This window comes from Salvelinus fontinalis, chromosome 27 (genome assembly GCF_029448725.1).
Source record: "Salvelinus fontinalis isolate EN_2023a chromosome 27, ASM2944872v1, whole genome shotgun sequence".
In the NCBI taxonomy this organism is placed as follows: domain Eukaryota; kingdom Metazoa; phylum Chordata; class Actinopteri; order Salmoniformes; family Salmonidae; genus Salvelinus; species Salvelinus fontinalis.
Genome location: NC_074691.1, coordinates 8,771,155 through 8,799,071, shown reverse-complemented (window position 1 = coordinate 8,799,071; position 27,917 = coordinate 8,771,155). Strand labels below are relative to the sequence as shown.

General features: G+C 44.2%; 1 protein-coding gene across 1 annotated transcript; it reads left to right on the top strand.

Moving 5' to 3' along the window:
• Positions 1-184: 184 nt before the first annotated feature.
• Positions 185-26,523, top strand: LOC129824980 (gamma-aminobutyric acid receptor subunit rho-2-like). Its single transcript, XM_055884587.1, has 10 exons — positions 185-683; positions 9,484-9,593; positions 13,775-13,842; positions 22,939-23,162; positions 23,356-23,438; positions 23,548-23,688; positions 23,996-24,148; positions 24,327-24,535; positions 24,659-24,682; positions 24,825-26,523. The coding sequence occupies exons 1-10, from the start codon at positions 565-567 to the stop codon at positions 25,131-25,133; spliced, it is 1,440 nt and encodes a 479-aa protein (XP_055740562.1). The 5' UTR covers positions 185-564; the 3' UTR covers positions 25,134-26,523.
• The last annotated feature ends 1,394 nt before the right edge of the window (positions 26,524-27,917 follow it).

Sequence of the window (27,917 nt, the reverse complement as noted above, 5' to 3'; positions counted from 1 at the left end):
CGAATGCACTGTATATTAGGATATGCACTTGCTGTTGATATGATACTTGATTCCAGGCCTGTTATATTATAGTTACATGCATAGTGCTATCTGAGTTGTTACTGAGAGGTTTAATAAGAACAGGCGCCATATATCTACGTTTTGGTTTTTCGGGAAGCGCCAGACAGCTGTGGGAATCTATACATCAGTTGATCGAGGATTCCCTGTGTCATGTAAACGTCTTCCCACCGTGAAAAGGTTGCCAATCAACTTCACACTGACACCCTGGAATGCGGTCATGTCATTATACCGTAGCTAAACTAGAGCTGTTGCTGAAGCTGCGCGCGGTGCCTTGGTTCAGAGCGCTTGGAAACCAAGCACTGTAGACCGTGGACCAATCAGGGAGCAATAAGCGGGACAAGCCGCTTGGCCTCGTAAACATATCAGTCGTTGTTACTTATTCAACCGGCAAACTGCCTCACTACAATGCTTGGGAACAAAATATGCTACAATGCTCAAACCATTGCGGACGTGGATTAAAGGGATCGCTTCACTCATTCGAAGACTTTTGAGTTTTCACACATAATGCCTTATATTAAGTTTTTGTTCTTACTTTTTTGCGTGGTACTTATCGGGGAATGCCGAAAGCACAAAAGTAGGAAAAGGCGGTGGTCCGGGGCGGTGGAATCTTACAAGCATGGCGCGTAAGTACCTGGATCCTTACCCTTTTTGAGAGTCCATCCAAATGTGTTTCCTTCTTTCACTCTTTCGTTTGCACTTTAAAACAACTGGAGGTCTTCATGCCATCCTCTTTGTTTATTTGGTTAAGCTTGTGGAACCCTACGTTCCGTTTGATGTAGCCTAACACTGGGCTATTTATTCGACTACATATTTTACATTGAAAATGATTTATGGCTCGTTTCAGTAATGTTAAACCCGTTCTAGTCGTTGACACGGAGACTGTATGTAAATATTAGCCTTCGTGGGGTAGTCTCGACTCGAACACGCACGGTGGCCGTGCGTAAAGATGATCCAGAGCGCAGTGCGCATATGATGGACGGATGCAATCAATGGATGGACCCTGCATGAGCAGAGATGTCATGAATCATCACTATCTGCAAGTGTCATCATCCATGCCATTCATTTGAACTTGTCATCATTATTCTGCATCATGCTTCACTGACGGTTGTGACCAGTGATGTGTTCCGTCATTGTTAATAATCGTATCTGTGAAATGAGAGGCGATCCCACTGTGAGGCTGTTCAATGACACAAAGCTCTCAAATGCACTTGAAGTAGGCTACAGTAAGGGCAGAACATGGTTCATGTAATCTGCAAGATTTAACAGATTTAACAGTTCCATGTGGAGAGTGGATGAATCGGGTTCTCAGGATCCCCTGCTGTATTACAAGTAACTAACCAATTATGGTATTCTTGTATATTGAGTTATAACATGAGACATTTTTGTCCAGTAGACAGTTATAGGATTATAATTACAAATCAACCCCTATAGCATGAAGTGGAGGTCCCCAGGGGAAAATGTGTGTTCATTATTAGTTTTAACATGCTGTATATTAGTAGTCTTATTAGTAGTCTTAACATGCTGTATACTCCCCTCGTTCTAAGGGTAAAAAATGCCCACCTTCACTAAACCCCTAAAATAAAGCAGCTTAATTGAATTTTAAACCCCAAATCTATTTTGCATGAAGAAACAACCTGTCATTCATCACAAACTTTGTGAATATCTGGGTATTCCCTCTTCACAATGCAAAAAGACTGCATTTAAATCAGTGGACATCACTCGTTTTTATTACGACACACCCTTCATAATTGTTTTCTTTGCTAAAGTAGAGGTTTATTATTATTATTATTATTGCTAAAGGTACTGCGTATGTGTGAACATTACTTTTTTTAGCAAGAGATAGCACTATAGCCTAAGAAAGTAGCAGAAATGTGCAGAAAGGTGTTTTGAATGCATTTTATTGATGGGAAATAATAACAGTCTTCAACTTTTTTGGCAACATAGTGATATATTCTTATATACTGTACAATGAGGAATTCAACTACAAAATACTAGTCTTCTCCCATTTTTTAACCATTGCCCCCACCCACAAGGTGTATAAACAACAACAATAAATAAGAATAAAATAAGATAATAGATACAAAACAAAAACGTGAAGAACATAAATCAATCAACTCTAAATAGCACACGTAGGACAGTATGCAAGTGTGTGTGCATGGACTTTGCAGATGTATTTCTCCCATGTGCAGCACATAGTATTGTTTTACAGTTCTTCTTTGGGGGGCAGAATTGGCATCTCCTCCTCTTGCCTGCCCCAGCTGCAGTCTCAGGTGGATCAGGACAAGATTCAGCCCTCTGAACAGCTTTCACAAGCGCTGCAGAGGCTGCTGTGCGGGGGAGGCGCTCCCTTCTTTGAATGTGTGGGGTTACAAGTGCCTTTCCCAGCTGCTCCAGGAACACCCATCTCTTGTTCCGCTTATCAGGCATCCACCGGTAGGGTTGATCTTGTTCCATATCACAAAGGCATTGTATGAGGACACATCAATGATGTTATGGAAGATGACCAGAGGCCAGGGGGTAGTCATCCTCCTGCAGCTGTAAGTTCCAATCACCTTGTCCAGGTTGTTCACGCCTCCTTTGTTGTGGTTGTAGTCCAGGATGATGGCTGGCTTCCTGTCCTCACGATCACGGATCTCAACCGTTTTGTGCAGTGTGCTCAGGAGGACCACATTTTTGACCCTCTTTGGGAGGTAAGAAACTCGAGTGGTGGTGGGGATGAAGGCAAACTTTGATGAGAAGGCCTCTCTCCCCCTTGTTGCGAGGGGTGCAGGGGGGAGCTCAGGCTTGTTCTTTCTAACTGTGCCAACCATGGTGATCTTCCTCTTCAGGAGCTGCTGGCTGAGTTCATAAGAGGTGAAGAAATTGTCACACGTGACATTGTGCCCCCTCAGTCCATCTGTCATATCAAGCACAACCCTCATCCGCTGGTTCTTCTCCAGGCCTCCGGTGGTCGGTTTTCCTGTGCAGACTTGCATCTTCCAAGCTTAGCTGGATTGTGTGTCAAAGGCCACCCATATCTTGATCCCATACTTTGCTGGCTTGCTGGGCATATACTGCCGGAAAGGACAGTGACCTTTTGACAAAAGAGATTACTATCAGTAATTAGTATTAGTGTCACAGAAAACAATCACATAAATCAAGGATATTACAGCAATACATAATAAAATTAACACTGAAAATCATTACAGATTTGAAAATAAAAATGTACCTCTGAATGGAACCAGTTGCTCATCCTGTCACGCCCTGACCGTAGAGAGCTTTTTATGTCTCTATTTTGGTTTGGTCAGGGTGTGATTTGGGTGGGCATTCTATGTTCATTGTCTATGTTTTGTATTTCTTTGTGTTTGGCTGGGTGTGGTTCTCAATCAGAGGCAGCTGTCTATCGTTGTCTCTGATTGAGAACCATACTTAGGTAGCTTTTTTCCACCTATGCTTTGTGGGTAGTTATTTTCTGTTTAGTGTTTTGCACCTGACAGGACTGTTTCGGTTATTATCTTTGTTATTTTGTTATTAGTGTTCAGTTTCAATAAAAAGCATGAACACTTACCACGCTGCACTTTGGTCCACACCTTCTTCAACAGATGACCGTTACACATCCACTGTTACTTCAGGCCCAGGGTTGTAATGGTATGGTAGACGCTCCACCCATTCTCCCAGACCTCTCTTACGGCCGCCAGTTTATCTCTCACACTTCTTGCAGGTCTTGACTCATGGTTATCAAAACATAACATTCTTGAGAAAGTGTGAAAGACTTTCAGTGGCATCGTAGCACGGAAAATTGGCCTTCCACTCTCTGCATCGCAGAGACTACATGTAGCCTCGCCTCGGGACCTATACACACCCGCTAAGATTAGCAGCCCTATGTAGGCACGCAGGTCAATCTCATCCATCCCTTTCCAGTTGTCTCCATATTTACGGAAACCCTCCAAATTTTGTCATCTCCAGGATGATTTCTTCGATGGCTGGTGTGATGAACATGTAGAATGTTGAGGCGATGTCCTGGGCATGGGCCACTGCATGTCTTGTGGGCCCTGGGGTCATCCTTATGACATTTTGTCCTGCCATCCTGCCCTGGTTGTCATATGGTGACAAGCGACCATGTTATTTTGCTGCTCTTTGACAAAAATGTCTCTCTTTCAGCTTTGGGGATTTCTTCTTCATCTGAAGATGATGCGTCATGCTCTGGGTTGTATTCTTCCCCATCTTCTTCTTCAGATACCTCCTCCTCTTCTAAATCATTGTTCTCTTGTTCCTCCTGGACATCTGAAAAAATCTGATCTACGACCTGTACGTGCACTCATGGCTTCAGCAAAGAGAGAACTGGTTGGACTGTCATCTGCAGCACCTTTATAGCCTCTGACTGCATTCCCCATTAGTAAACAATGCTTTCAATAAATGTTTATTTTGCCTGAAATTGTTTTTATTTTGTCTGTGGACTTGAGTCGTGTGGGGTCAGGGAGGGGAGATGCTGCACATGCACAAGAAAGTTTTAGTTTTGTCTGAGTTCAATCGAGTAGCACACAATGTGTGTGTGTGTGTGTGTGTGTGTGTGTGTGTGTGTGTGTGTGTGTGTGTGTGTGTGTGTGTGTGTGTGTGTGTGTGTGTGTGTGTGTGTGTGTGTGTGTGTGTGTGTGTGTGTGTGTGTGTGTGTGTGTGTGTGTGTCTTTGTGTGTGTGTGTGTCTTTGTGTGTGTGTGTGTCTTTGTGTGTGTGTGTCTTTGTGTGTGTGTGTGTGTGTCTTTGTGTTTTTGTGGTGTGTAAATTATTTTATAACTGCCGGGTCAAAAATGACCCTAAGGCAATCTTTGTACCTTGGTGGTGTACAGCTTTCATGGAAATATGAACAAAGGCAATGTTTCACTTTTTCAAATTTTTCAGTCACTCTAGGAAAAGTCATCAAATTTCAAGTTGAAAAAATATCATTTAGTGGGTTTTCTCTGCTGTTAAACATAGTGGCTGGTCATTTTTACCCTTAAGACAATACAAGGGTTAATTGTGCAAAAGCACAAACACCAAGTGTGCATACCTGTATACACTGCAAAGGCTGGCACGGTCTAATTGGTTGTCTGATGGCCTAATTTGCCTCCATTTACTCAATAATTGCAACCCCTTCTATTTTGGGAGAGCCTTGAACAGAGGCGGACTGGGACCAGATATCGGCCCTGGCATTCCTAACTCACCGGCCCTTTCTTTGACGCTCCCACACCGGCCCATTTCCCTCCCCCCGCGGCCCCAACACAGGCCCAATTCTTTCCATGAGGCTCTCATTATTAGCCTAAACCAAATTTTGAGCTACAAATCCAAGTTAGACATGCCCTCTTGGGCTAAAAATATGACCAGCCCATTTGGCATTTGCTTGAAATGCCAGATGGCCAGTCCGCTCCTGCCCTTGAAACTGGCATAGGTGCAAAATGCCTAAATAGATCGGGGTCTGTTCGGAACAGTCTTTCCTGTCTTCCCTTAACTTTATACCCACAGAACATATAATGTTTACAGAGTATGGAAACGAACTTCCACCCATGTTATTCTCAAACGACAAACGTATCATGTGGGTTAGATAAACTCACTTTGACAGCAAAGCATGTTTCTCTTGATTCTCTGAGGGCACACACACCCACACACATTGCAGTTCTGCTCATGCAGACAAATGGCCCATAAACAGCCAAGCTCAAGTTTCAATGCTGATAAAAACACCTGGCACCACACCTTGAACATGACAGAAATAATGTTTTTTTAAGAACAGGGCCCGGTTTCCCAAAAGCATCTTAAGGCTAAGTTCATCGTCAGAACATCGCTAAATCTCAGAGCTGTTTCCTAAAACCATCGTTATTAACGGCGTACTTGACAACGCTCGTAATCTAACGCCTGCCTCAGACTACTTGTAGAACAGCTAAGTACGTCATTAGATGCTTTTTTGCCCTCCTATTAATGTGTGGATCATCCATTTTGTATGGTATGTTACGAATTACAATTCGTATGATATGTTACAATTTAGCGAAATGTTACAACATTTCTAAACATATGAAATGTTACAAATTCTAACATGTTGTGGCAAACATTAGCTAACACACTAAGTAGCAGTAAGTAGTTGCCCAGGATGACATTTGAACACACAACCTTTGGATTCCTAGACATTTGCATTATATGCCTGCCCGTCTGTCTGTCCACCCATCCAGAGTCAGACTAACCAATCACCGTCTTTTTCTTTTTACCTTAGGTAACCTTATATCTTATGTGACCACACCAAACATAACATCATGCTAATTTGAGTGTCCCGGATTGACGTTTACTGTGTTACATCTAGTCTATGAGACCAGTCTGGAAAGACGCATCGTTTAAACACTAGTGAACCTAAATTCAATCACTATCAGGAAACCTGGCCCAGGAATGTTAACAGAACTTCCATTGCTGTTTCATCCATTGCGCAACATCCATATCTTGGTTTCAGAATTCCTGCTAATTGATCAGATTTTTTTTTAAAGTCACACCTGTGTTGTAAAGTCTGTGTTCTTACACTTATTCATTCTGAGCTCGGTTTCCCGATAGAGATGGAACCTATGACTGTGGAGCGGCAGGTAGCTTAGTGGTTAGATCTTTGGGCCAGTAACCGAAATGCGCAACCAGAGGGAAAAGAACTCTGGACCACCTTTGCCCTCCATTTGGCAAATCTGACCATAATTCCATCCTCCTGATTCCTGCATACAGGCAAAAATTAAAGCAGGAAGCACCAGTGACTAGATCAATAAAAAAGTGGTCAGATGAAGCAGATGCTAAGCTACAGTACTGTTTTGCTAGCACAGACTGGAATATGCTCTGGGATTCCTCCAATGGCATTGAGGAGTACACCACATATGTCATTGGCTTCATCAATAAGTGCATCGATGACGTCGTCCCCACCGTGACCGTACGTACATACCCCAACCAGAAGCCATGGATTTCAGGCAGCATCCGCACTGAGCTAAAGGCTAGAGTTGCTGCTTTCAAGGAGCGGGACTCTAACCCAGAAGCTTATAAGAAATTGCGCTATGCCCTCCGACGAACCATCAAACAGGCAAAGGGTCAATACAGGACTAAGATTGAGTCGTACTAGACCGGCTCTGACGCTCCTCGGATGTGGCAGGGCCTGGAAACCATTACAGACTACAAAGGGAAGCACAGCCGGGAGCTGCACAATGACACGAGCCTACCGGACGAGCTAAACTACTTCTATGCTCGCTTCGAGGCAAATAGCACTGAAACATGCAGGAGAGCACCAGCTGTATTGGATGACTGTGTGATCACGCTCTCCGCAGCCGATGTTTAGACAAGTCAACATTCACAAGGCCGCAGGGCCAGACGGATTACCAGGGCGTGTACTGCAAGCATGCGCTGACCAACTAGCAAGTGTCTTCACTGACATTTTCAACCTCTCCCTGGCCAAGTCTGTAATACCAACATGTTTTAAGCAGACCACCTGTGCCCAAGAACACTAAAGTAACCTGCCTAAATGACTACCGACCCGTAGCACTCACGTCTGTAGCCATGAAGTGCTTTGAAAAGATGGTCATGGCTCACATCAACACCATCATCCCAGAAACCCTAGACCCACTCCAATTTGCATACCACCCCAACAGATCCACAGATGATGCAGTCTCTATTGCACTCCACACTGCCCTTTCCCACACCTATGTGAGAATGCTATTCATTGACTACAGCTCAGCGTTCAACACCATAGTGCCCTCAATGCTCATCAATAAGCTAAAGACCCTGGGACTAAATACCTCCCTTTGCAACTGGATCCTGGACTTCCTGACGGGCCACCCCCAGGTGGTAAGTGTAGGTAACAACACATCCGCCACGCTGATACTCAACACAGGGGCCCCTCAGGGGTGGGTGCTCAGCATCCTCCTGTACTCCCTGTTCACTCATGACTGCACGGCCAGGCACGACTCCAACACCATCATTAAATTTGCCGATGACACAACAGTGGTAGGCCTGATCACCGACAACAACGAGACAGCCAATAGGGAGGAGGTCAGAGACCTGGCCATTTGGTGCCAGGACAACAACCTCTCCCACAACGTGATCAAGACAAAGGAGATGATTGTGGATTACAGGCAAAAGAGGACCAAGCACGCTCCCATTCTCATCGACCGGGCTGCTGTGGAGCAGGTTGAGAGCTTCAAGTTCCTTTGTGTCCACATCACCAACAAACTAACATGGTCCAAGCACACCATGACAGTCGTGAAGTGGGCACGACAAAACCTATTCCCCTCAGGAGACTGAAAAGTTTTGGCATGGGTCCTCAGATCCTCAAAAGGTTCTACAGCTGCACCATCGAGAGCATCCTGACTGGTTGCATCACTGCCTGGTATGGCAACTGCTCGGCTTCTGACCGCAAGGCTCTACAGAGGGTAGTGCGAACGGCCCAGTACATCACTGGGGCCAAGCTTCCTGCCATCCAAGACCTCCATACCAGGCGGTGTCAGAGAAAGGCCCTGAATATTGTCAAAAACTCCAGCCACCCTAGTCAAGCGGCAAGCGGTACCGGAGCGCCAAGTCTAGGTCCAAGAGGATTCTAAACAGCTTCTACCCCCAAGCCATAAGACTCCTGAACATCTAGTCAATCTAGGATTTACGTACAAAATAATACGAAATGCTCTGGGACCAGGTTGGGTAGGTCTGTCGATTGCACATACATGAACGGGATGTCAATATTTATCCTAATAATCTTGCTATTATATAATTAGGTTATCTCGATTTTTATTTAAGAAATGTAGGCCTATCCATGCTTTGCTTGTATATAATATTGCTAACATTTTATATATTTATTTAACTAGGCAATTCAGTTAAGGACAAATTCTTATTTACGACGCTGGGCCAATTGTGCGCCGGCCTATGGGACTCCCAATCACGGCCGGTTGTGATACAGCCAAGGATCAAACCAGGGTCTGTAGTGATGCCTCTAGGACTGAGATGCAGTGCCTTAGACCGCTGAGCCACTTGGGAGTGTGGTGGTCTAAGGCAACTGGCTATGACATTTTCGGCGATCACATAGAAACATCTTCATTCTATGTTTAGCGGATATTGTGTGTAAAGTGACGCGAGAGGGTCGAACAGTGATCTAACGGCGCACTTGTTCCGCGAGTGGTCTGAGGCCGGAGTCAGCTAAGGAGCGATTTCAAGTGCAACGTTAGGCCAATAAAGACCATTTTGGGAAACGTCTCGAAAATGTAAAGATGCTCTTGTGAAGGTTCTAACGATAACCTTAACCTTAAGATGCTTTTGGGAAACCGCGCCCTGTTCCTTTCATAATCTGACTGTTGTGGTTTGAAGGTCATTTTAAAGGTGGTTGGGTGGTTCTCTGTAAGGATTAAGGAGACAGGTAACTGTTATCCATCAATATTTTCAGAAGTAGCCTATTGATTGCCGTTTTCTTTTGCAGTCCCCTGACTGGAAAAAGGATGGTTGACAACACCAAATCTCGCAAATTGAAGACAGACAACCTGCTGCGAGTGGATGACCATGATTTCACCATGAGACCAGCCTTTGCAGGTAAGGACCTGGTTCTAAACATCTCATTTAACGAAAGTAAAAACCAGAGCCTTCTAAACCCGGCAAAGGGGCCCTGATATCACTGTTCAGATCAGCGGGGCAAAACTGTTCCTTGAGGGCCGCAGTGTATGACTGTTTCCATATTTGTACTTCTTGTGCCCTCTCTGGGCAACTAATGAATGTCTCTGAACATTAATTAAGTGCCAGTGTGGAATGGAAAAAAAACAGCAAGATTGTGGCCCTTGAGGACTGGAGTTGTGCTACTCTGGTTTAGATCTTGAATGGCATATCCAGCAGAGAACGTACATCTCTGTGAAAAAGTAGTCTCATCATATCAATACACACAGGAGCTAGTTAGATATGACACTTTGAGAATGAATTCTTCTGGTATCCACACCTGTTTTGACATGTTTACCAAAGTGTAAGGCGGCAGGTATAGGAGGAGCTTTTGAAAAGCATAAAATGGGATGCTGAACTTGAGTGGCAGCTCAGACACTAAGAATTTCAAATAGAGGATCCTACATAAAACCCTTCAGTGTATCTGTAAACGGACACGCAGACACAGCCTCGTGTCCCAGAATAGAGAGCTTTGGGAGATTCAAATTGTCTGTCTTATACAAACATTATGAAAAGTTGACTTGTGTAAGCCTGTGATAACTGTCTGTAGTAATTTGGGTGGGAGATGTATAGCGGTGGCTAGGTTTTCTTCCCTAGCTTCAAACGGATGCAGGCGTACAGTGAAAGCCTCTTACACAGCCGCTCCCCGCTCACTGGGGGAATGTTATCTGTGTGACATTGTGGCGTGCCAGCATGAGGTCTCTTTCCACACAAGGGTGGAGGAAAACAGCCCAAAACACAATCAGAGAAATCCCACTGGGAAGGAGCAACTGCATTGTCCCATTGCACACAATGAACAGCTTTGTGTGGCATAATTTTCACAGAGAGATAAAAATTAATTGTTTGTTTAGAATTAGGGCTGTGCAAATGTCGTTTTTCTTTCCAGCGACAGCGAGTATGTGAGGTTTTGCATTATGCATACGGTGCTCTGCCGGTGGGAAGGCCTTTATGGGATAAGGCTGTAAATATCCCCAGTATAAAGGTTAGAGCTGTTCCCATGTGTTTCAGGTTACGACTGTAGGGAACCCCTGCTGCTCAATTACCATTTCAACTTTTATAAATAGCAGAGAAAAGAAGATTCACTTTTATTTCCATGCCAGTTGTCTGCACAAAGCTACCAGGAATATTCCATTCTGTGGATCCTTGGATGTTTGGTTTCTGATTGGTTTCTGTTTGAAAATCCACCGTCTGAACAACGTTAGGATACGGAGACATGGAGATTTGCTGTTGCAGTGAATGTCATATTTGTCATACAGCACAGCAAGTTCAAATTTCCCGTTTTTACCTATAAATGTAAGTATAAAAACAAAGTATTTTAATAATTTTCCAATTAAAAAAACATCCTAGGCGTGTGAAGACCTGTCGTGGCTTAATTTGACGTTTTGTCAGACGCTCTTGTCCAAAGCGACTTACAGTAAGTAGTGAGTGTGTATATTTACATACTGGTCCCCTGTGGGAATCAAACCCACAACCCTGGTGTTGCAAGCACCATGCTCTACCAACTGAGCCACATAGAACCACCATTTAATCAAATTTGCGTTACAGAGATAGCTTGTTTCCCCCCCCCCCCAATTTTATTCCTATGATATTGAAGAAAATCCACCAAAGCCATTCCATCTTTGGGATTTCTTTCAGCAGTGAGCAGCAGTGTCTAATGCATGGGCCTAGGCTAGCCTTAATCTGGCCAGTGCTACCAATAGTTGATTTACAATTGCTCAAAGGAGAAGCACTCCAGTGTCATTATGTGAAATAGATAAGGGCTTTTCCCCCCCGTTGAGCATTCATGTCATGTCTATTTAAGGTCTTAAGACAGATTTGGTGATCTTTGCTGATCTGCGGGTATTTTACGGAAAGGTTACATCATTTTGCTGTGCAGAGATTCGGATTGCTAGCGGTTGTCCTGTGTATGAGAAAACAGACTGATGAAATGCTGCTGATCAACCTATTTTCCATGGGGGGGGTTGTGTTCATATTTCTTTTGTTGTGTTTCTGTTATTTCTGTGTAATCATCTTTGAAGCCTTTATGCTGTCTGAGGAATAGCTTCCTCTGTCATGTTCGCTTCTAACAGAGACATTCTTGATGACTCAATCAATCGGCACAGACCATGGATTTTTTTAACTTGTGTGCCCCACTGACAACTTTTTACCAGACCGTACTAAGGTCCCACTCTATGAAGAGACTGAATAGTTCAGAACATTTCAGAGGACGTTCTCGATCACACAGAGCTGTGATCTGATCAGTTGTATGATTGAACATTTCAGATTTGTATCATCAGAATATGTTTTAAGAGAGCTCTAACAAACAAGTAACTGCTAGGAGAACAGGGAAACTGATATGAATTTAACTTGAGGTCAAACGCACTGTGAAAAGGTCAAACCCACAGTGCTCCATCCTCTGGACCGGACCCCATAACGACCCATAATGATTGTTCTCAGCAGTGGTCTTTTTACAAGATCACATCTCCCACAGCCTCTACAAAAAAAACGGTGGCTCTGCGATGGCAGGAGGAGAAGATGGAGAGAGCACATGTAATCACTATGAATGAAAGATAAACATGTTCTTCAATAACAGCCCAATCCCCCGCAAGCTCTATCTATTACAGGGGTAGAGGCTGTGGGAGGCATTTCTCCCAGCAGCTGGCAGGTGTGGCGGGCAGCATCGTCCGCACAGGTCCTGGGAGGGGAGCTGGTGCCTGGGTCCCAGTTTAGGATCTGATGGATGGCATATGGTGTGAGTGAGGGATGACAGCGCACCCAGCTGGCACAAGGCGATGAGTTAATATCCTCTCTTCCAGGCAACAGGCGAGGGGAGACTGAGTGAAATGAGGCTTTAGTTACTAGCGATTACATGAGGGTTCAGAGGCTGGTACTACAGCAGCTACCGCGGATTATAAACTGGGTGATTCGAGCCCTGAAGGCTGATTGGCTGATAGCCGGGGTATATCAGACCGTATACATTTATTTTTACTGCTCTAATTACGTTGGTAACCAGTTTATAATAGCAATAAGGCACCTCGGAGGTTTGTGGTATGTGGCCAATATACCACGGCTAAGGGCTGTGTCCAGGCACTCCGCGATGTGTCCGTGGTATATTGGCCATATACCACACCCCGTTGGGCCTTGCTTAATTAGACAATGGCAGGCAATCAGGACATTACCCACAATGCATAACACACAAATATGTATTATGCATTACTTGCGCTTCTTATGTGAACCTTTAACATGGGATGGATGAAACTGTGTGCCATATACTTGCATATAGAACTGATTCATAGGATGTATGTGCTGTGAAAATATACATGGCCTTATATGGAGTTATTTGGATTCAATATCCTCGCAAATCCTAAAATCTAACCCAAATCTATCACTCATGACTCATCCACTTCAATCAAATGAATACTTCGACATATGAGTGTGTGGTATTGCCCTCAATACTGAAACGAAAGGGTTTAGAAAATGAGCTGAAGATATCTGTAGCTGTAATACCGTGTAATACCAAATCTTTCTGGGATTGTGGTAGCGATCAAAGGAAAAGTAAACTACTAGAGATAACAAGGAAGTAGTATGGCGAAAATATCCGAGCCTCTATACTGGGGCATGGAAATCCAAGTTAAGACGTCAGCTCAGACAGAGATTCTTTTTTTTAATCGACACTAGTGCAGTAGAATAGTGCTGCACAGTTTTCACATTTTCGTGGTGTTAGTCTGAAATGTTGAAACGTTCAATGTGATTTTCTACTGATCTACACAGCCTACTTCACAGGGTAACAATTGAAAGTGTCAACATTTCAGACTCAACACAACAACATTTGAAAACTGCGCAGGGGTTCACATACTTTTTTACTGCACTGTATATCTACCAAGAGAAAGTAGAATTGTTATGTTTCATACTAGCTTACCCTAAATCATGTTATGTGATTATGGCCACTCTCAAGGGGAAACTGTCTTTCCACCTGAGACTGAATCCTTGACTCTCACTGTTGGCCTGAATATGATGCCACTGATAGTCAGATATATAATAATAAGAACGGAAATAATCTTGTTCTTGTGACTGTTGTTTTACAGGCCCTGCTGTCCCTGTGGGGGTGGATGTTCAGGTGGAGAGTTTGGACAGTATATCAGAGGTGGACATGGTAAGTGAATTGATAATCATACAAACATGAAACCTTAGAACCTTTCAATGAAGTCAACGTTAACCGTTATTATTACAGGTCAGTGGAACATTTGAGGAGGTCATTGTGATACAGTGTTTTAATTCAACAACTACTGAACGCAATGGGTAGGGATGCTGGCCATTCCTATAACAAATAAAGAAACTGTCACGTTCCTGACCTATTTTCTGTTAGTTTGTTATATGTGTTAGTTGGTCAGGACGTGAGTTTGGGTGGGCATTCTATGTTTTCTGTTTCTGTGTTGGTTTATTGGGTTGCCTGGTATGGCTCTTAATTAGAGGCAGGTGTTTGGCGTTCCTCTAATTAAGAGTCATATTTAGGTAGGCGTTTTCACAGTGTTCGTTGTGGGTGATTGTCTTCCGTGTCTGTGTCTGTACACCACGCGGGACTGTTTACGGTTTGTGTAGTCTATGTTTCCTATTCGTGCGTTCTTCTTGTTTTATGTAAGTTCGTCGTCTAGGTCTGTCTACACCGTTTTGTTGTTTTGTTAGTTTAGTCAAGTTCGTGTTTTCGTTAATAAAATATGTCATTTCACTACGCTGCGCCTTGGTTCCCTCAATACTCCTCCTCTTCAGATGAAGAGGGGGAGGACTGCCGTTACAGAATCACCCACCAATCCAGAACCAAGCAGCGGAATTTCGAGCAAGGGGAGAGTATACAGGACTTGTGGAGTTGGGAGCAAGTATTTAACGGAGAAGGACCATGGGCTAAAGTGAATCACCGTCCATGGGAACAGCTGGAGGCAGTTCGGAGAGCGGAGGAAAAGAGAGAGAGGAACCGGAGTTATGAGGGGAAGAGTCTTGCACGGAAGCCCAAAAAGCCCGAGTAACACCCAAAAATTTCTTGGGGGGGGGCTAAGAGGTAGTGGGCCAAGGGCAGGTAGGAGACCTGCGCCCACTTCCCAGGCTTACCGTGGAGAGCGGGAGTACGGGCAGGCGCCGTGTTACGCAGTAGAGCGCACGGTGTCTCCTGTACGAGTGCATAGCCCAGTGCGGGTTATTCCACCTCCCCGCACTGGTAGGGCTAGATTGGGCATTGAGCCAGGTGTCATGAGGCCGGCTCAACGCGTCTGGTCTCCAGTGCGTCTCCTCGGGCCGGCATACATGGCACCTGCCTTACGCATGGTTTCCCCGGTTCGCCTACATAGGCCGGTGCGGGTTATTCCACCTCCCGCACTGGTCGGGCGACCGGGAGCATTCAACCAGGTAAGGTTGGGCAGGCTCAATGCTCAAGAGAGCCAGTACGCCTGCACGGTCCGGTATTTCCGGCGCCACCTCCCCGCCCCAGCCTAGTACCTACAGTGCCTACACTACGCACTAGGCTACCAGTGCGTTTCCAGAGCCCTGTTCCTCCTCCATGCACTCTGTAGTGCGTGTATCCAGTTCGGTGCCTCCAGTGCCGGCACCACGCACTAAGCCTCCTGTGCGTCTCCAGAGCCCTGTACACACTGTTTCTTCTCCCCCTACTAATCCTGATATGCTTGCCCTCAGCCCGGTTCCACCAGTGCCGGTACCACGCACCAGGTATAGAGTAGGCTTTGAGAGTCCAGTGTGCCCTGTCCCTGCTCCCCGCACTAGCATGAAGGTGCGTGTCCTTAGCCTGGTGCCTCCAGTTCCGGCACCACGCACCAGGTCTACAGTGCGCCTTATCCGGCCAGAGCCATCCGTCTCCCCAGCGCCATCTGAGCCATCCGTCTCCCCAGCGCCATCTGAGCCATCCGTCTCCCCAGCGCCATCTGAGCCATCCGTCTCCCCAGCGCCGTCTGAGCCATCCGTCTGCAATGAGCCTGCAAAGCCGCCCGTCTGCCATGAGCCTGCAAAGCCGCCCGTCTGCCATGAGCCTACAGAGCCGTCCGCCAGACAGGAGCCGCTAGAGCCGTCCGCCAGACAGGAGCCGCTAGAGCCGCCCGCCAGACAGGAGCCGCTAGAGCCGTCCGTCAGACAGGATCTGCCAGAGCCGCCAACCAGACAGGATCTGCCAGAGCCGCCAACCAGACAGGATCTGCCAGAGCCGCCAACCAGACAGGATCTGCCAGAGCTGCCAGCCAGACAGGATCTGCCAGAGCCGCCAGCGAGCCATGAGCAGCCAGAGCCGTCAGAGAGCCATGAGCGTCCAGAGCCGTCAGCCTGCCATGAGCGTCGAGAGCCGTCAGCCTGCCATGAGCGTCGAGAGCCGTCAGCCTGCCATGAGCGTCGAGAGCCGTCAGCCTGCCATGAGCGTCGAGAGCCGTCAGCCTGCCATGAGCGTCGAGAGCCGTCAGCCAGCCATGAGCGTCGAGAGCCGTCAGCCAGCCATGAGCGTCGAGAGCCGTCAGCCAGCCATGAGCGTCGAGAGCCGTCAGTGAGCCATGAGCGTCCAGAGCCTTCAGCCAGCCATGAGCCAGCCATGTTACCAAGAGGATTTTGTGGGGGTAAGATATGGGTGGACATTTTTAGGGGTAGATGGAGGCTGGGATTGACTATGGTGGGGTGGGGACCTCGCCCGGAGCCTGAGCCACCACCGTGGTCAGATGCCCACCCAGACCCTCCCCTAGACTTTGTGCTGGTGCGCCCAGAGTTCGCACCTTATGGGGGGGGTTATGTCACGTTCCTGACCTATTTTCTGTTAGTTTGTTATATGTGTTAGTTGGTCAGGACGTGAGTTTGGGTGGGCATTCTATGTTTTCTGTTTCTGTGTTGGTTTATTGGGTTGCCTGGTATGGCTCTTTTAATTAGAGGCAGGTGTTTGGCGTTCCTCTAATTAAGAGTCATATTTAGGTAGGCGTTTTCACAGTGTTCGTTGTGGGTGATTGTCTTCCGTGTCTGTGTCTGTACACCACGCGGGACTGTTTACGGTTTGTTCGGTTTGTGTAGTCTATGTTTCCTATTCGTGCGTTCTTCTTGTTTTATGTAAGTTCGTCGTCTAGGTCTGTCTACACCGTTTTGTTGTTTTGTTAGTTTAGTCAAGTTCGTGTTTTCGTTAATAAAATATGTCATTTCACTACGCTGCGCCTTGGTTCCCTCAATACTCCTCCTCTTCAGATGAAGAGGAGGAGGACTGCCGTTACAGAAACACCCATCAGTGTTAAATACAAGTATTTTAGAGTCAGTAACATCAATGATTGTGCAGCCCACCACTTCCATTGAACCAAAGAAAATGAACGTATCCTTCACAATCTGCTAATAAGTAAATAAGACTATGAAGCTGTTTTGGGAGGGGGGGGGGCACTGTTTGGGAGCTGATAAACTCAAATTAATTATATTGGTCATGCTTATTAATCTCTTATTCTCAGATAATCCAAATAATAGGAGCACAGTGTTAAAAATGATGTTTTGTCTTCAAAATGACCTTGCAAATGACCATGCACATGTTCCACCACAGTAATATAATTACATGGGCCCGCTGTCCTAAGCTATAAATTGGAGCCGAACTGCCATCCTGATGTTCTGTAAGCCTCTATGTGAGCATTTCAATGTTTGTATATAATTGTATAAAAATAGACCTGGCAAATTATTGCTTTCAGACGATGACTGTCCTTAATGCCAGACTGATGGAGGACAAAGGTTCCGTCATCCGTATCAACCATTTTAATATCATTATGCAATGTTACAGTGGACTAATATTTGTTGAATGTGTCCAAATGTGATGTTATACACACATTGTATTTAATGACAAAAGGTACTGATTACTTCATTGGTGCCATTATTTCAAGTTGTGTTATTACTGATCTAATATTAAGTGTAATGCTGTGAAGTGAATGGAATAGGGGATGATCTGCTGTGGTAGATACAGTGGCGTAGTCGGCATGAAATAGACCCTTTTGCCTAGTAACATATACAGATCAAGGAGCAGAGAGGAAGGAAAAGGATATGTGTGACCAATGCAACCTCTAACCCAGAGCTGTCATTACTGTATGTGTCTCATCATCACTAATATCAACTCTGACTGCCCTCTCTGGACATAATATGTTCCCTGCTCATACTAGGGACATACACTGAGTGTACAAAACATTAGGAACACCTGCTCTTTCTTTGACAGACTGACCAGGTGAATCCCAGTGAAAGCTATGATCCCTTATTGATGTCACTTGTTAAATCCACATAAAAAAGTGTAGATGAAGGGGAGGAGACAGGTTAAAGATGGATTTTTATGCCTTGAGACAATTGAGACATGGATTGTGTATGTGTGCCATTCAGAGGGTGAATGGGCAAGACAAAATATATAAGTGCCTGTGAACTGGGTATGGTAGAAGGTGCCAGGCACACTGGTTTGAGTGTGTCAAGAACTGCAATGCTGCTGGGTTTCCCCTTGTGTATCAAGAATGGTCCACCACCCAAAGGACATCCAGCCAACTTGACACAACTGTGGGAAGCACTGAAGTCAACATGGGCCAGCATCCTGTAGAGTCCATGTCAAGACGAATTGAGGCTGTTCTCTGGGCAAATGTTGAGCGCAAACTTGAACATTGTGAAAATTCTGTGAAACTTCCAGCGTGCGTTTTCTGTGAACACTGAGGCTGAACCCACTTTAAGTTAGTTTTAACAGTGGCCATGTAGGCTACTGTGGCTATTTGATCATAATGGAGGCCTACCGGAGTGGCCTACCATCAGAAACAATGGATAAAATGCATCCCATAACATTTTAACATGGAAATAGCTGTTCTATCATTAAGCCTACAGTAGCAGCCAATTTGTGTTGTTCAATGTAGACCTACATTCCATGACACTTTTGAAAAACACTTACAGGGCTTGACATCAACCTATTTATCCACTTGGTGACAGATAATGCTGTTGTGTTGTTTGATGCAAGAAACCACTTTACAAAATAAAATGCATTATTATTGTCATACCATTAATACAGAGAATCAGAAATATTGTGCTACCCTCTGCCTATTGGCTACTCAGCTTATTCAAGCCTGTCTCAAAATACACACTGCCCCTTTAAGACAAGAAAAAGCTTTTTACCCGACTCACTTTTCAAAGATATCTAGAAATGTACATGTTTTGTGCTCTTGGCTCCTGCAGCTCTCGCTTTGATCTCAAAACAAGCGCATCCACTCACGATTGCTCATGCTGTAAGCACAATCCAGTTCAAAGTAAATGGCACAGATCCATATACAGTGCATTTGGAAGGTATTCAGACCCCTTGACTTTTTCCACATTTTGTTATTTTAAAGCCTTATTCAAAAATGGATTAAATTGTTTCTACACACAATACCCCATAATGACAAAGCAAAAACAGGTTTATCATATTTACATAAGTATTCAGAGCCTTTACTCAGTACTTTGTTGAAGCACCTTTGGCAGCGATTAGAGCCTTGAGTCTTCTTGGGTAGGACGCTACACCTGTATTTGGGGAGTTTCTCCCATTCTTCTCTTCAGATCCTCTCAAGCTCTGTCAGGTTGGATGGGGAGTGTCGCTGCAAAGCTATTTTCAGGTCTCTCCAGAGATGTTGGATCGGGTTCAAGTCCGGGCTCTGCCTGGGCCACTCAAGGACATTCAGAGACTTGAGAGTCCTTTGGGTGCTTTTTGGCAAACTCCAAGCAGGCTGTCGTGCCTTTTACTGAGGAGTGGCTTCCGTCTGGCCACTCTACCATAAAGGCCTGATTGGTGGTGCTGCACAGATGGTTGTCCTTCTTGAAGGTTCTCCCATCTCCACAGAGGAACTCTGGAATTGGAATCAATGGAATTGAACACAGGTGGACTCCAATCAAATTGTAGAAACATCTCAAGGATGATCAGTGGAAACATGGTGCACCTGAGCTCAATTTCGGTGTCATATCAAAGGGTCTGAAAATGTTAGAATAAGGCTTTAACATAACAAAATGTGGAAAAAGTCAAGGGGTCTGAATTCTTTCCAAATGCACTGTATCGTGTCTGTGACTATCATTAAATGTGAAGACTGTTATTTTATCAAATCAATTCTCTATGTGTAATTATTATTACGTTATTAAACTAATAATGTCAACTTTAATTAATTAGGAAGTCGGGGCACCATGGGAAAATGTTTATAGAGTCTCTAATTCCCGAATCGACACTTCAGATATTTTCATATCTTATCAATTAGTCTTCTATTTATGAATTATAAATTGTTACCTCCTTAGTCTCATTCCAAACATTGTACAATTCTTGGTTATCTGCATGAACCCTGGTTTCCATAATGAATCAGCAATAAACAAATTTGCTTAATTATTTCTTTACTAACTAACAAAATAATCACACAGCATTACATAACAAACAAACAGTAGATAATGGTTACTAACAATGATAGAAAAGTCCCTAGTGGGCTAAGCCGATATGACAGCATGGTAGTCAACGGAACGGGGTGGGGACTGAGAGAGCGGGAAAGACTAAATGGATTCACAACACACAGTCTATAATTATATTCATTGAAATGCTAATCCTTTGCACATGAACGGCCACTCAATCGAGAATAATTGCAATGTATATATATTTACACCCGTATGTCGTTGTTGTCTTCTCTGTTGGAATCCTCGATCGTCCTGTAGAGTTCATCAGAGTCTCTGGTTAACTTACCTAGAAGTCACAATGTCTTTCATGGTTGTAGGTGGTTAGACTGGATACTTCAGAGTAACATTCAGAAATGTTCTCATAGAATAGTTGATTTGGCGGTTGTCGGTATACGTCATTTCTAGCTGCAGACTAGTAATTCGTGTCGCCTAGAATTTCACCCTTATTCTGTAGTGATCGATAGTCTCAGAGTTGAACCATTTCCAGCCGTGTAGCCAACTACCCGCGGTCTGGTTTAATGGTCTATAGAGTTGAAGCCATTCCAATGTGGGGACGACGTTCTCTGACTTATCCTTTGGTAGAGTTGAAGTTTAAACCACTTCACACACCAGCATCACCCGGCATGTTTTGGTCACAGAAATTCAACCATTTGCAACCTTAGCTTACACCGGGGTTTGTGTGGTCTGGTGTGAATTGTGCCCTGAGTGGGTTTTATACATTTCAGAGAAAATGGCAGTTCATGACGCTGACGTAACGTCTATGCTCACGTGGGCGTGGCCATTGATTTGGTTAACTTTATATGAAAAACCCATGCTCTCATTTAGAAGGTTAACATCACATTACATCTTTTCACAAATAGTTTCATATTTAATCACATATGTTTCACAATATTTAGATGTAAACCTGATAGCTGGAAAAATGTACACTTTAAGAGATACAGTTATGTGTGTTTCCTGTCCTTCATGAGATCACCAAATGAAACACACTGGTCATAACTGTCCCTTAAGTACCGATGGACCATTCCCACATTCTCAAAAGTAGAAATATTGTTTAATTCTCCCATTTTGTGCATTAGGAGTTTGGCCAAGAGAGGTTCTTTGTTCTGGTAGACTCTCTCAATACTGCATGGCAGTTTCTACCAGGTATTTATGACCTGTCATGAAGTCATAAAACTGTGGAGAGAGAGAGAGAGAGAGAGGAGGGGGCTATAATCCTCCCCCAGGGCATGTCATGACAAATGTATGCTACTCCAATGCATTCTGCCTACAACAAAATCTCTTGCATAGTTTTGTTTCGGTATGTTGCATTGAAAGTGGTTAATACTGTGTTGACTCAATCACAATTGCCACAGTAAAGGGAAACCTTGATAGTGTTAACAGGGAAAACTCTAGTCAAGATCACTTTCTGAATCAAAATGCAAGCCGCGATCTACCTCTCAGAATTTTATTTAACATTTCCTAAAAAATGTAAGCCTATACAATATTAACCAATGAAAAACAGTACTGTAGCAAGTCAGTCTGTGTAGTAAGCTATAGGCCCAATAGATTATCACTGCATATTAGCTGTGAAAATTGCCTTGCTAATGCATTATTGTTCGGGCCATTTTAAGTTTGAGGTAAGCTTTATGATCACACCAGTAATAGATCCATTGTTGTATTACTTATGAGGCACAGCTGAGGGAGCATACGTTTAAATAATTCACTTTTTATTTGTATTTTACTGGGCTGATGGTCCCTGCATCTGATGTTCAGTCTCAGTGGAGGGAGAGAGCAGCAGCCTCTCAACATCCCTCCGCTCTCCCTTTCCTCCACTGACACTGGCCAAAAAGGGACAAAGTCTTACAGCTGATGGTGGCTCTAGTCACACCTCATGCACAAATGAATGTTGTTACTCCCATGAATAGAGAAAGGGAAATAGTCCTCAATATTAAAAAAGGCCCAAGCCACTAATAATAACAACAATGCAAACCTATAGATACACTTTCCTACTCATTCATTACTGCTGCAGTGTTTGTTGTAGTGCTGTGTGGAAATAGGAAGAACTTGCATTTTATGGCTTATAAAAGTATTGAATACAAAGTGTTGACAGTGCTGAGTAAGAACTTAAACATGAGCTCACTCATTAAAAACAGCATCTCTTTGCTGTATTTGTTGACAGTCTGTCTCTAGTCACGTTTTAACCGTTTTGAAATCTCACAGTATCAATTTTGCTGTAGCTTTCTTTTATGCCTGCTACATTACTGCAGACACGGTAATCTGAGCCATCAGATTGGCCAGCGGTAGGCCTACAGTGCACTTGATTTGCTCTCTGGGCCCACAGGGAAGGTAGAGTGTGAACCTTCAGATACATGAAATGGTTCAAAATGGCAACAGTTCGCCTACCCGATGCGCAAGGCAGCTGAATCGGGTGCACCTACCATCAACAGCCCGAGACAAAGAAAAAAAATAGGAACACAAGGCTTTATCGTTGAGTTTTTTACAGAAATGATTGATTAGGAATGCCTTGGAGATCGATTGGTTGGTGACTACTGCTCTAGAAAGTTGAGTAAAGGGGCAGTCTCTGGGCTACTGCGCATGTACGCAGTTTAGAGGGAACATTTGGCGCAAGTAAGGTGTTCCTAATGTTTGGTATACTCAGTGTATATCTGATCATAAATATACACTATAATCCAGGGAGAGGGTGAGACCCTGGTAATCACAACATATACAATCAATGGCTTAATCTACAACTCTACATCCAGGAATGGGTTCAGAGGATTTATACAAGGCTGCAACCAACTAACAAATTAATCCAAAAGCCATCTCTGTCTGTTTCGATGACCTGCAGGACTTCACCATGACCCTGTATCTGAGGCACTACTGGAAAGATGAGAGGCTGTCCTTTCCCAGCACAACCAATAAGAGCATGACGTTCGACGGGCGCCTGGTCAAGAAGATCTGGGTGCCTGATGTGTTCTTCGTCCACTCCAAGAGGTCGTTCATTCATGACACCACCACTGAGAACATCATGCTCAGGGTGTTCCCAGACGGACACGTGCTCTACAGCCTCAGGTGAGGAAACTGGAAGCAGCAGCTTCGTTTTGTGTCATTTCTACGATGGCAGCGCAGAACTCAGTTGATCCACATTTTCCCAGCACACGTCTCCCCATCTCATAGAATCATACTTTACTACGAGGATGTAGCATGTTGACATTTTTGTGTTTTCGTCGTGGTGGATATAAAGATGTTGTGTTTGAATCCCAAGGGTGACGGTTACTGCTGCCTGTAACATGGACTTCAGTCGTTTCCCTCTGGATTCACAGACCTGCACCTTAGAGCTGGAGAGCTGTAAGTAGTGGTACTCTGACTGTCTCACACTGTGTTATGAAGGGATTTGGTGCGGCATTACAGTACATTAGGCAGATTTCAATTAGAAATCCATTTCTGTTGTCTCCAGATGCTTACACGGACGAGGACCTCATGCTGTACTGGAAGAGTGGGGATGAGTCCCTGAGCACGGACGACAGGATCTCTCTGTCTCAGTTCCTCATCCAGAAGTTTCACACTACCTCCAGGCTGGCTTTCTACAGCAGCACAGGTAGAACCACAAATCATCTCTGAGGGTCGGATAAGAAAACGTATTGTATGAAAATAACACTTTCTGTATACAAATGACAACTGGATGTTGCAGCATTTACTTCTCAAGAAGTCAACATTTATTTGAATAACAAAATTGAAGTATATTTTCTGACTGTTTGTATGGATATTTGTATGTGACAATTTCACTGAATCCAAATACAGTACATTGTTGGACAAATACATCTGCTCTTAAGTTCTTCAGAGAAGCAAAACCCATTTTCATATTTATGGTGATATCTCACGTGTCTTTCACTTCTTCCCTCCAGGCTGGTACAACCGTCTGTACATCAACTTCACCCTGCGACGCCACATCTTCTTCTTCCTGCTTCAGACCTACTTCCCCGCCACTCTGATGGTCATGTTGTCCTGGGTGTCCTTCTGGATCGACCGTCGGGCCGTACCGGCCAGGGTCTCATTAGGTAAGATACACTCTTAGAAGAAAAGATTCTACCTAGAACCTAAAAGTGTTCTTCAGTTGTCCCTGAGGCGGGTAAACCTTTTTCTAAGAGTGTAGATGGATTGGTTGGTTCATATCTATGAGGATACTTCCTTGAGTCTCGTGTTCACATGGACGTTGTGTGTTGTACTGTGCTCCAGGTATCACCACGGTGCTCACCATGTCCACCATCATCACTGGAGTCAACGCCTCCATGCCCAGGGTTTCCTACATCAAAGCTGTGGACATTTACCTCTGGGTCAGTTTTGTGTTTGTGTTCCTATCGGTGCTGGAATATGCTGCCGTCAACTATCTGACAACGTTGAGGGACGGGAAAGATCGGAAGCTCAGGGAAAAGGCCAGAGAGCAGGTAAGGTTCCCATCTTACTATGCTGTACTGCTCTTCTTTATGTCCTTTCAGCATTTTTCCTAGTCTGATCTCTCTTTCTTTCTCTTCATCTCTCTCTCTCTCTCTCTCTCTTCTGTGCTACAGTCCCTGGGCCTGGCGAGAGAACAGGTAAAGGTCCTCATCATACCACACTGAACTACAAGTCTTTTCATCGTTTTTCCTACTCTGATCTCTCTCTATCTCTCTTTCTCTCTCTCACCCACCTGTCTCTCTCTCTCTCCCTCCATCTCTCTCTCTCTCTGCCCTACAGTCGCTCCCCTGCACATGTGGCATGTCCCACACCGGGACCATGATGGTGGACGGGACCTACAGCGAGTCCGACACCAACAGTCTAGCCGGGTACACCAGGGCCCCCGCTCCTGAGGACCCCCCGGAGAAGCAGGAACGCATGGTGGTGCACATCTCCTTGGACAACGAGTCCACGGCAACCAAGAAGAAGACGCGCTTCCGCAGCTTCAGTTTCATGCAGAACACCCACGCCATAGACACCTACTCCCGCATGATCTTTCCTGGATCCTACATCATTTTCAACCTCATCTACTGGTCTGTGTACTGCTGAGGCTCTCCCGGACAGCCTTGTTACAGTCAGCAGAGAGACAATCTACTGATGTCGCTGTACCAGATGAAACAGGACCGTTATTTAACTCTGACGGACAAACTGATTGACTCAAAGTGGTAATGACCTCCATAATGCACATTGAGGTGGTGGATTTCTTATAACACCTGTGCTCACCAGCAGCACTCACAAATGTTTTCACAGATCTCTAGATGGATAACACCCTTCTATCCTCACCATCAGCTACAACCATCTTACTACTTGATTCAACTGTACAGCTTTCCTTTTTTTTGCTATATAAACTATTTACGCAACCATGCAGGTCCAAGCACAAACTATGATGAATTTTATACTCATGGTACTGTCAAAGCAGGAAAACTATCTGTATTACTGATAGTGTACGCACTTCTAAAATGGACTGAGTGTTGCCCAAGCTTGCCTCTTTAAGCAGAACACAGAAAGCTTGATCCATAATGTGAGGGTTTGACCTCTAAATCGACTATGTTGATTTGGCAAGCATCAATTGCTCATGAGCAAATTGAAACACAGCCACAGACTCATGTCTTCGAGGAATGCAACAAGTGTTATTCTTTTTAACAGCTGATCATGATTGAGCAAACCACACAAAAAATCTAAATCTACATTTATACAAGCTGGAATTTTCATGACACAGATGTTCACTTAGATTACAGTATTTCAGTATTTATCTATTCATTATCTATTTATTCAATTATTTATTCATTTTAGGCCTATCAATTTACTTACTTAATAAATGTTTAGTGCACTAATATGCCATTATACCTTAAGTTGTTAAAAAACAATGCATGGGGCTAAATAGGTTTTTTCATGGCTGGCCACAGAAGTTGTGAGGGTGGGTACCATTAATGAATGCTTATGTGAACTATCATTCAGCTTGTTTCAGGAACTCAATGTTATCAACCAATTAAAGAGTTGTTTCTGTTTGTATATTATTCAGAAGGGGTTTTAAAGACGTATAAACCTTTATCAGTGATGTATTGAACTTGAACAGCCTTAAGTGACCTGGTTTCACGGCTATATCTTTTGTGTTTGTTTGTTTGATTGACTGTTTGGATTACAAGTGACTGCATATTGCTTTTTTATATCCAGTATTCTATCCAACCAGTATATTAGTACACATGGTATTGTATGTAGTATGTAGGTAGCCACAAGCATGAGCTGGATTTACTAGGCATCCATATTGCCACTGTAGACATGTCAGCATGTAGGACAAATGCTCAACCAACACAAATCACCTCATACAGATGCTTGTCCACAAGCTGCACAACTACTGTAGACTGATTATTGTTGCGTCAGAATATTTAGAATGTATGCTTTTTGGAGCAGTTTTTTAAATAAAGGCTTTAAGCTGAAAGCATGTTTGCCGTCAATGTGTTTGAGCATGATTCATGACCATACATATTTTGTTTGCCTGTTCTCAATCTAAAGAAAAGTCTGTAAACATTGTCTTTCAATTGCTGGAGGTCGGGTTGCAAAGTTCCAGTAACTCAAAATCCCCAACTTCTCTCAAAAATCCCAGTTGGAAGATTCCCTGAAGCAAGAGGTGGTAAGCAGGAAATCTGAAATTCTCCAACAAGGATTTCGGGAAAACCTGTGAATTTTGGAAAAGCTGCTGGACTTTTGCAACCCTAGCTGGATTATGTCATTGTTTCCTTATGGATGAGGCAACATTACTAAGGACTATGAGATAAGATGACTGGAAATACAGCATTCACTTTAAGAATAATGTGTTGGTGAGACAATCTTGCCATGTGCTGTACATCTGTCTGTCTGTAATCCAGATTTTAGAGAGCATTCATAGCACATTTAATCCCCAAACAAACAAATCAAATCAAATTAGCCTCAGTGAGAATGTCTAAGCTGCCCCCACCTACAGAGCCGCTATATGTGTCTCCACACTGAGTGTACAAAACATTAGGAACACCTTCCTAATATTGAGTTGCACCCCCCTTTGTCTCCAATGCTTCCCAAGTTGGCTGGACGTCCTTTGGGTGGTGGCCCATTCTTGATACACACGGGAAACTGTTGAGCATGAAAAACCCAGCAGCGTTGCAGTTCTCGACACACTCAAACCGGTGCGCCTGGCACCTACTACCATACCCCATTCAAAGGCACTTAAATCTTTTGTCTTGCCCATTCACCCTCTGAATGCCATACATACACAATCATTTACATTTAAGTCATTTAGCAGATGCTCTTATCCAGAGCGACTTACAAATTGGAAAGTTCATACATATTCATCCTGGTCCCCCCGTGGGAATTGAACCCTGGTCCCCCCGTGGGAATTGAACCCACAACCCTGGCGTTGCAAGCGCCATGCTCTACCAACTGAGCCACACAATCCATGTGGCATCATAGCTTTCACCTGGTCAGTCTGTCATGGAAAGTTCCTAATGTTTTGTACAGCCAGTGTATATTACAACATAACATTGTAACATAATGGAGCTACAGTACAGTTGCCTATTGCCTACATATCCCTTTCAGCAGGATATGCCTGATATAGCAATGACCAATCAAGTGAGGCCCAGTGGTTGACCTACTGAACATCATAGATGTCATGTGATATGGCTAACTCATTCAGCAGAAAAATGACATCACTGTCATTGATCCACAGCACAGTTTGATCCTTTATCCTCTGTCTGCAGAGAAACAACTGCTGTTTCTGTTAACTGGCATTTAGGCAATATGCTAAACCCTGATATGTTACAGTGATGCCTGTTACATTGTGTAATCTGTCGACAAATGTTT

Bases quoted from the DNA above. Each gene is read 5' to 3' on its own strand.
- LOC129824980 (XM_055884587.1), top strand. From the start codon at position 565: ATGCCTTATATTAAGTTTTTGTTCTTACTTTTTTGCGTGGTACTTATC. The intron at 24,149-24,326 runs GTAAGATACACT...ACTGTGCTCCAG, and splicing joins ACCGGCCAGGGTCTCATTAG to GTATCACCACGGTGCTCACC. The intron at 24,683-24,824 runs GTAAAGGTCCTC...TCTGCCCTACAG, and splicing joins TGGGCCTGGCGAGAGAACAG to TCGCTCCCCTGCACATGTGG.